General features: G+C 45.8%; 1 protein-coding gene across 1 annotated transcript in view; it reads left to right on the forward strand.

Moving 5' to 3' along the window:
• Positions 1-3438, forward strand: part of LOC126983457 (homeobox protein Hox-A3-like) — a 26247-nt gene extending 22809 nt beyond the window's left edge. The window contains exon 5 of the mRNA XM_050836156.1: positions 3427-3438. Within this exon, the coding sequence (XP_050692113.1) occupies positions 3427-3438 (12 nt within the window). The remainder of the gene's footprint in view (positions 1-3426) is intronic.
• The last annotated feature ends 6562 nt before the right edge of the window (positions 3439-10000 follow it).

Below are 10000 nucleotides of genomic sequence, written 5' to 3' on the forward strand. Positions count from 1 at the left end.
GAGGAAGCTTTGTAGTCGATAGGAAGAAAGAGTGTGGGGAAGAGGACGGTAAAGGGACAGTTTAGGAGGAGGAGGATGAAGAGGAAGATGAGCAGGAGGAGGAGGAGGAGGAGGAGGAGGAGGAGGAGGAAAAATATTACACTCATACTTGCTACGATTTCCCTCCCTCCCTTCCCTGACTCCCTCCTTTCCCTCTCATCTGCAGAAAAGGAGGAGGAGGAGGAGGAGGAGGAGAGGCAGTAAAAGGGAGAGTAAAACCAGAAGGGAGAGAGAGAGGGAGAGAAAAAATGGGAGAGGAAAAAAAAGGGGGAGGGAAAGGAAGGGGAGAGGGCGGAAGGAGGAAAGTGGGAGAGATGTATGAGGGAAGAAAGGAGGAGGAGGAGGAGGAAGAGGAGGAGGAGGAGGAGGAGCAATCACGTCAGACAAAGAGAAGACTTCATGTGTGTGTGTGTGTGTGTGTGTGTGTGTGTGTGTGTGTGTGTGTGTGTGTGTGTGTGTGTGTGTGTGTGTGTGTGTGTCGGTTTTGGGTCAGGTCCAGTCATGTGGTGTTCGTGTGTGCGTGTGTGTGTGTGTGTGTGTGTGTGTGTGTGTGTGTGTGTGTGTGTGTGTGTGTGTGTGTGTCTCTTGGATCATCCAGGTTCAATTGAGGCTGAAGCTATCTAGTGGATGAGGAGGGAGGAGGAGGAGGGAGGAGGAGGAGGAGGAGGAGGAGGAGGAGATGGGAGGAGGAGGAGGAGGAGGAGGAGGAGGAGGAGGAGGAGGAAGGGGAGGAGGTTACCTAGGAAACTGTTGGGAGATGAGGTCAACAAACGTACGGAGAGAGAGAGAGAGAAGGGGGAGAGTAATCTGTCTGACTTCTTTCGAGGTAAACACACTCTCTCTCTCTCTCTCTCTCAAGGTATGTCTTTGATACGTTAAACTCCTCCTCCTCCTCTACCTCTTCCGTTTCCTCCTCCTCCTCCTCCACCTCTTCTTCCTCCTCTTCCTTTCTTCATCGCCCTCCATCGTGCAACCTCTCTCTCTTCATTCTCCTTCCTCCCTCCCCTTTGTACCCTCTTGTCAAAGTGTCAATCGTAAGTAGAGGGAGGAGGAGGAGGAGGAGGAGGAGGAGGAGGAGGAGGAGGAATGTGGAGATGAACTAAGAGGGAAATAGGACACGAGAATGAAGTGGAGGAGGAAGTGGAGGAGGAGGAGGAGGAGGAGGAGGAGGAGGAGGAGGAGGAACAAAGAAAAGGAAAGAAAAATATAAAAGATGAAGAAAAAAGAAAAAGAAGGAGAAAAAGAAGAAGAAAAAGAAGAAGAAGAAAAAAGAAGAAAAAATAGAAGAAAAAAGAAGAAAAAGAAAGAAAAAGGAAAAAAAATAATAAACAACTGAAAATATGAGAGAGAGAGAGAGAGAGAGAGAGAGAGAGAGAGAGAGAGAGAGACTCTTCCTGATTGATCTGTGATTGAGAGGAGGATTAAGAGGAAGGAAGGGAGGGAAGGGAGGGAGGAAGGGGAGGAAGAGAGGGGAGGAAGAATCGAATATTAGAGGGAAAGAGAGAAAGAAAGAAAGAAAGAAAGAAAGAAAGAAAGAAAGAAAGAAAGAAAGAAAGGAAGGAAGGAAGGAAGGAAGGAGGAAAGGTAAGGAAGGAGAGAAAAGAGAAAGGAAGGAAGGGGAAGAAAAAGAAGACAAAATAAGAGGAGGAATAAGGAGAGAGGAAGAGAAGATCAAAGAAAAAAAGGAAGAAGAAGAAGAGGAGGAAGAAGGAGGAAGAGGGGAGGAAGAGGAAGGAAGGAGGAGGGAGGGAAGCAATTAATAGAGGGGCAAATTGGTGGGTGCCAGACTCTCTCTCTCTCTCTCTTCTCCTTCCTTTCTTCTTCTCTCCCGCTTTCCTCCTTCTCTCCATCCCTTCCCCTCCACTTCTTCCCTTCTTTCCTCCATCCCTCCCTCCTTTCTTTCCTCCCTTTTTACCTCCATCTCTCCCTCCTTTCCTCCAGCCATTTAGTAGAGATCAGCTGAAATGACTTGGAGGAAAGGAGGGAGGGAAGGAGAGGAGGAGGAGGAGGAGGAGGAGGAGGAGGAGGAGGAGAAGGAGGAGGAGGAGGAGGAGGAGGAGGAGGAGGTAAGACAATACACTTACACTATATTTATCTCCCCTTTACCTCCCTTCCTCCTCCTCCTCCTCCTCCTCTTCTTGGCCCTTCTCACCTCTTCTACTAAACGGTAATCTCTCTCTCTCTCTCTGATCTAAACTTGTTGACAGAGAGAGAGAGAGAGAGTCATTTCAAAACCAGACTATAATCATCTGCATCTGAGCCACTTCTCTCTCTCTGATATGGGGTCGTTAAGGGCCAGAATGGGGCGTTATAAGGCACTTTAATGGTCTCTAAATGTATAACGACCATCTGACTTTTTAGTAGTAGTAGTAGTAGTAGTAGTAGTAGTGATGTGGTTGGGGCGGTAATAGTAGTAGTAGTAGTAGTAGTAGTAGTAGTAGTAGTAGTGGTGGTGGTAGTAGTAGTAGTAGTAGTAGTAGTAGTAGTAGTAGTAGGAGGTAGAAAAGTAGAAGAGGAGAAGAAGAATATAAAGAGGAAGAAAGAGGTCTCTCTCTCGCCAGGTAGGGTCAACACCTGTCACTACCTGGCCCTTAATTACTGTGTGTACGTGTAGGTCCTCACGCACACACACACACACACACACACACATCTTCCTTCTCTTCCTCTTCCTCCTCTTCCTTTTCCTTCTCCTCTCCCTCTTCTTCTTCCTTTTATTATTATTATTATTATTATTATTATTATTATTATTATTATTATTATTATTATTATTATTATTATTATTATTATTATTATTATTATTATTATTTAAACGTTAATTAAATGCTTCCTCCTCCTCCTCCTCTTCCTTTTCCTCCTCCTCTTCCTCCTCTCCTCCTCCTCCTCCTCCTCTCCTTCTGTTCTTACTCCAGTTCCTAAATCGTCTTCAAACTCCTCCTCCTCCTCCTCCTCCTCCTCTTCCGCCTCCTCCTATTAACTCAACACACATTTATCTTGGCTACTTGCAACCTCCTCCTCCTCCTCCTCCTCCTCCTCCTCCTCCTCTGCCACACTCACCTCTTTTCTCTCTTCCTTTCTCATCTCTCCTCTCATTCCTCTCCCCCCCCTCCTCCCTCAATCCTCCTCCTCCTCCTCCTCCTCCTCCCCAACACAGCTTGACATGCCAAAAATATATCAAAGACCCCCACTTGACTTCCCTCCCCCCCTCCCCTACCCTCCTCATCTCCCTCTCCCCTCTCCCTTCCTCCCCTTTTCTCTCCCTCTACCCTTGTCTCACTAAAGTTGCGTCTCTCCCCCTCATTCCTCCTCTTCCCTCCTTCTCTCCTCCTTTCTCACTCACTAAATTTGCCTTTCTCATATGTATTCCCTAAATGACACGCCCCTAAGCAGGTCTGGGTGTGAGAGGGATTTAGGAGTCTTAGTGAGCTCAGATCTTCGTCCAAGGGCACAATGCATTCAAGCTAGGGAGTCGTGCAAACAGGGTATCGGGGACTATTCTTAAACATATCGTCGCCCAAGCATTTTTTTACAGCAAAGGAGAAGTTCAAAGGCACACACAAAAAATAAAAAAATAATGAAAAAAAAGCCCGCTACTTACTGCTCCTAAAGATTACCGAGCATATTTGACAAGGCTTTCTTAGGTGTTATGGGCATTTCCAGGGGTAGTTTTATGACCCTGGTGGTAGTCTGACCCTTCTTCTGTACCATGAACCTTAAGAAACACTCATGAGAACCCGATTAATCTCCTTTTTAGCCTTTGAAATTAGTTGATGTGAGAGGTGGAAATGTCTGACTGTAAGGGACCCGGGATTCATTTCAAGGAGCGTAAGCAACAGAAGCGCCAAAGTCATCCTCAAGCTGTATTTAGCATTAGTTAGACCCCATCTCGATTATGCGGTGCAGTTCTGGTCACCTTACTTCATAATGCACGTCACGGTGTTAGAATCTGTGCTGAGGAGGATGACAAAGATGATTCAAGGGGTGGGAAACTTGCATCAGGACAGACTTAAGCATTTAGCATTAGTTAGACCCCATCTCGATTATGCGGTGCAGTTCTGGTCCCCTTGCTATAGAATGGACGTCACGGTGTTAGAATCTGTGCATAGGAGGATGACAAATATGATTCAAGGGGTGAGAAACTTGCATAAGGACAGACTTAAGCATTTAGCATTAGTCAGACCTCACCTTGAGTATGCGGTGCAGTTCTGGTCGCCTTGCTATGGAATGAACGTTAAGGTGTTAGAATCCGTACAGAGGAGGATGACAAAGATGATTCAAGGGGTGAGGAACTTGCCATATGAGGACAGACTTAAGCATTTAGCATTAGTTAGACCCCATCTCGATTATGCGGTGCAGTTCTGGTCACCTTACTTCATAATGCACGTCACAGTGTTAGAATCTGTGCTGAGGAGGATGACAAAGATGATTCAAGGGGTGGGAAACTTGCATCAGGACAGACTTAAGCATTTAGCATTAGTTAGACCCCATCTCGATTATGCGGTGCAGTTCTGGTCCCCTTGCTATAGAATGGACGTCAAGGTGTTAGAATCTGTGCAGAGGATGATGGCAAAGATGATTCAAGGGGTGGGAAACTTGCCATATGAGGACAGACTTACGCATTTAGTATCAGTCAGACCCCATCTCGATTACGCAGTGCAGTTCTGGTCCCCTTGCTATAGAATGGACGTTAAGTTGTTAGAATCAGTACAGAGGAGGATGACAAAGATGATTCACTGGTTGAGAAACTTGCCATATGAGGAAAGACTTCAGCATTTAGCATTAGTTAGACCCCACCTCGATTATGCGGTTCAGTTCTGGTGCAGAGGAGGATGACAAAGATGGTTCAAGGGGTGAGAAACTTGCATTAGGACAGACTTAAACATTTACCATTAGTCAGACATCACCTCGATTATGCGGTTCAGTTCTGGTCACCTTACTATGGAATGGACGTCAAGGTGTTAGAATATGTACACAGGAGGATGACAAAGATGATTCAAGGGGTGAGAATCTTGCCATATGACAGACTTACGCATTTAGCATTAGTCAGACCCCATCTCGATTATGCAGTGCAGTTCTGGTCCCCTTACTATAGAATGGACGTCAAGGTGTTAGAATCGGTACAGAGGAGGATGACAAAGATGGTTCAAGGGGTGAGAATCTTGCCATATGACAAACTTACGCATTTAGCATTAGTCAGGCCCCATCTCGATTATGCAGTGCAGTTCTGGTCCCCTTACTATAGAATGGACGTCAAGGTGTTAGAATCGGTACAGAGGAGGATGACAAAGATGGTTCAAGGGGTGAGAATCTTGCCATATGACAAACTTACGCATTTAGCATTAGTCAGGCCCCATCTTGATTATGCAGTGCAGTTCTGGTCCCCTTACTATAGAATGGACGTCAAGGTGTTAGAATCGGTACAGAGGAGGATGACAAAGATGGTTCAAGGGGTGAGAATCTTGCCATATGACAAACTTACGCATTTAGCATTAGTCAGGCCCCATCTCGATTATGCAGTGCAGTTCTGGTCCCCTTACTATAGAATGGACGTCAAGGTGTTAGAATCGGTACAGAGGAGGATGACAAAGATGGTTCAAGGGGTGGGAAACGTGCCATATGAGGATAGACTTAAACATTTAAATCTGCATTCTTTAGCAAGGCGAGGGTGCGAGGAGACTTAATCAAGGTTCCTCCATCTCTCCTTTCCTCCTTTCCTTCAGTCATCTCCTTTTTCCATTCTCTTTCCATTTATCTCTCCCTCTCTCTCTCTTCTCACGACTCAGTATCTTCCTCCATTTCTCTTCCTTCTCCCCCCCCTCTCTCTCTCTCTCTCCCTTCTCTTCTCTTTCTCTCCATCATGTTTTCCTTCTCCCTTTTTTCTTCCCTTTCCTCCAGTTTTCCAATATTGTTATCCTCATTTTTTCCTCTCCCTCTTTCCTCTCTTTCTTCCGTCCCTCCTCCAATCATTGTCTCCCTCTCTCCCTCCATGTTTTGCTTTCTTTCCTTTCTTTCTCCCTCCCTTTTTCTCTCCCTTTTTCTCTTTTCTTCTCTCCCTGTTGCAAGTCTCTCTCTCTCTCTCTCTCTCTCTCTCTCTATTTATCTATGTATTTTCCCTCCTCCTCCTCCTCCCTCCCTTTATCTCTCCCTCCCTTCTCTCCCTCCCTCCATACCCCATTCCCTTCCCTTTCCTCCCTCCCTCTTTCCCTCCCTCTATCTCCCTCCAACCTTCTCTCTTTTCCTCCCTCTCTCTCTCTCCCAACTTCTCTCTCTTCTTATCTCCCTCTCCACATTCTTTTCGACTTCTTCCTCCCTCCCTCCTACTTTCTCTCCCTCCCTACCTCTCTCCCTCCCTCCCTCCACCTTCCTCCATATAAGGTCTGCACAGGTAGCCAATTAACCTTCCACCTGTGTCACCGTTGCACAGGTAAACGTTCACACACACGCACATACCGTTACGCCCGCACACACAGCAATAAGGTACACACGGAAATTAGTGTACATGGATGATCTAAATACATACATACATACATACATACATACATACATACATACATACATACATAGGAAAGTAAGTGTAAGTAATAAGAGGTAGATAAATAGATAGGCTGATAGATAATAGATTGATAGATAGATAGATAGATAGATAGATAGATAGACAGACAGTTCATTGACAAGTTAACTCCTCTCTCTCTCCCTCCCTCTCCCTCTCCCTCTCCTCCTCTCCCTCTCTCTTCCCTAATGACTCAATGATAGCTGAAGGGAGGAAGGGAGGGAGAGAAGAGGAGGAGGAAAGAGGAGGAAAGGGAGAAGAGGAGAGATTAGTAAATGTAAACAAAGCGATAGAAGAATAAAAATGGGAGATTGAGGAGGAGGAGGAGGAGGAAGAGGAGGAGGAGGAGGTACATTCATCAGAGGAGAAACTACACCCTATTACCTTAATTGGAAACTTGTTAGCTGATGATGGAGAGGAGGAGGAGGAGGAGGAGGAGGAGGAGAAGGAGGAGGAGACGAGTAAAACATGTAAACCCAAACACATGGAAAAGCAGGCAACCCACTACCCGCTACTGTTCACGAGGCATTCAAAAGTAGGAACTGAACTCTCAAACTATCGAGTCAAGCCGCCCACCGCACCGCCGACCAACATCCCCCCACACACTAACGTCACGCCTGTATGCCCGTAGGTTAAGGCCACGCTCTTATCTCCCTATTAATTGGTGTTACGTTCGTCTACTGATAGTCTCCAGGGACTTGTTGGGCTTAGCGGACTAATCACGGAGGCGGGTGGGATGCTTATGACTCGGGTATTCTCAAACGCTTCCACCTCTAACCTTGATATTCATTCTCTAGTAAGGTGACCAGAACTGCACCGCATATTCGAGGAGAGGTCTGACTAACGCTAAATGATGAAGTCTTTCCTCATATGGCAAGTTTCTCACCCCCTGAATCATCTTTGTCATCCTCCTCTGCACGGATTCTAACACCTTGATGTCCATTCTTTAGTAAGGTGACCAGAACTGAACCGCATAATCGAGGAGAGGTCTGACTAACGCTAAATGATGAAGTCTTTCCTCATATGGCAAGTTTCCCACCCCTTGAACCATCTTTGTCATCCTCCTCTGCACGGATTCTAACACCTTGATGTCCATTCTCTAGCAAGGTGACCAGAACTGAACATCATCCTCGAGGTGGGGTCTAACTAATGCTAAATACAGCTTGAGAATGACTTCAGCGCTTCTGTTGCTTACACTCCTTGAAATGCATCCTGGTTTCCGTATAATCAGACCCTTCCCCTCTCACGTCAACTACATACAAAGACCAAAAAGGAGATTATTCGGGTTCTCAAGAGTGTTTTTTCGCGTTCACGGTACAGAAGAAGGGTCAGACTACCACCAGGGTCACAAAAGCACCTCTGGAAATGCCACAAACTCCTATGAACATCTTGTCAAATGTGTGTAAGCGGCGAGGCGTTTGAATATAAGGCCCCAGGAGTCGTCTGTTTGGGTTATTCAGCAGCCGCGGTGATGAGAGGTGCTGGGTATGGTGATTTATTGGAGGCGTGTGTCCCGGAGGCTTTGTACGTCTGATTATGTGTGGTGAGGACAGGCGGTGAGGGGGAGGAGGACAGGGAAACATTTGAAACATTTTGAAATATTTTAAGCATTTTGAAACATTTTGAAACATTTTGAAACATTTGAAACATTTTGAAACATTTTGAAACATTTGAAACATTTTGAAACATTTTGAAACATTTGAAACATTTTGAAACATTTGAAACATTGTTATTATGCTTGCAATTTGTGTGAACTTAGTTATTAAGGGAAGGGAAGGGGAGATGGGTGAAATTAGAGGAGGAGGAAGAAGAGAAGGAGGAGCCTGACTTGAAATGGTGAGGAGGTGAGAAGGATAGAAGAGAAAGATAATGGAGAGGAGGAAAAGGGAGTGAAGGAGGAAAATGAAAGAGAAGGAATGGGAAAAGAGCTGTGGAGGAGGAAAAAGGAAAAAGAAAAAAAAAGGAAAGAAAAAGAGAAACGAGGAAAATAGCAAAGGAAATTAAGGTAGAAAATCACTGAACACACACACACACACACACACACACACACACACACACACACACACACACACACACACACACACACACACACAAATTGACTAACCGACTTTAGATATGTACACAATCTTACCTCCTCCTCCTCCTCCTCCTCCTCCTACCTCACCTGGCCTACCTGTCTCGTGGAGGTAATTAGACCACCACAAAAAAAAATACCTCCCTTACCTCCAATTTTGAGAGAAGATTCCTCCATCTCTCCCTCCTTCCCTCCTTCCCTCCCTTCCTACCTTCCATCCTTCCTTCCCTCTCTTTTTATCTTCATAACTATTTACCTCCCTCCCTCCCCCTCCCTCTCCTTTCCTCCATCTTTCCCTACTCCTTCCCTCTTCTTTCGTGTCCTTTCCTTCCTTTTTCTCTCCATTCTTCTCTCTCTCCTTATCTCCCTTTCATCATTCGCCTATCTTCTCTTCCTCCTTCCCTCCTCCTTCTTTCCTTCTCTTCCTTCTGTCCTTCTCCGTTTCTTCCTCCGTCCCTCTCCCCTCTCTCTCTCTCTCTCTCTCTCTCTGGGTGATGGTAGTGATGCTGGTCCTCCTCCTCCCCCTCCTCCTCCTCCTCCTCCTCTTCCTCCTCCTCCTCCTCCTCCTCTTCTTCTTCTTCTTCCTCCTCTTCCAGTAATTCCCTCATTAAACAAACAATTAAGAAGTATTGTACAAACAGCCTCCTCCTCCTCCTCCTCCTCCTCCTCCTCCTCCTTTTCCTCCTCTTCCTCTTCCTCCTCTTCGTCCTCCTTCTCCTCCATTTCCCAATCTTTCAGCTTACTAATATTCCCGAGAGAGAGAGAGAGAGAGAGAGAGAGAGAGAGAGAGAGAGAGAGAGAGAGAGAGAGAGAGATTAGACATAACCACAATGGCGCGATTTCGATGCTAATGACGTCACTCTTAATTAAGGAGGAGGAGGAGGAGGAGGAGGAGGAAGAACGAGGAGAACGAACAATGAAAAGAATGCTAAAAAGGAAAAATGAAGAAGAAGAAGAAGAAGAAGAAGAAGAAGAAGAAGAAGAAATAGATGAAAGAAGAAATTGATCATGACAGAAATAAAGAGGAATAGAAGGAGGAAGAGGAGGAAGAGGACGATGAGGAGAAGGAGGAAAAGAAAGAAGAAGAAGAAGAAGACCAGGAAGAGGAAGAGGAAGAGAGGAAAAGCAATCCAAGAGACGGCAAAAAAAAAACAATAACACACACACACACACACACACACACACACACACACACACACACACACACACACACACACAGGTATTGCAGGTGACGCAGCGAGGGGAGGAAGAACGCAGGAGTAGGAGGAAGAAGAGGAAGAAGAGGAGGAGGAGGAGGAATATGGAAATCAAGGGACCAGAACATAATAAGAGGAACCGAA

This window comes from Eriocheir sinensis, chromosome 54, assembly GCF_024679095.1.
Source record: "Eriocheir sinensis breed Jianghai 21 chromosome 54, ASM2467909v1, whole genome shotgun sequence".
NCBI lineage: Eukaryota > Metazoa > Arthropoda > Malacostraca > Decapoda > Varunidae > Eriocheir > Eriocheir sinensis.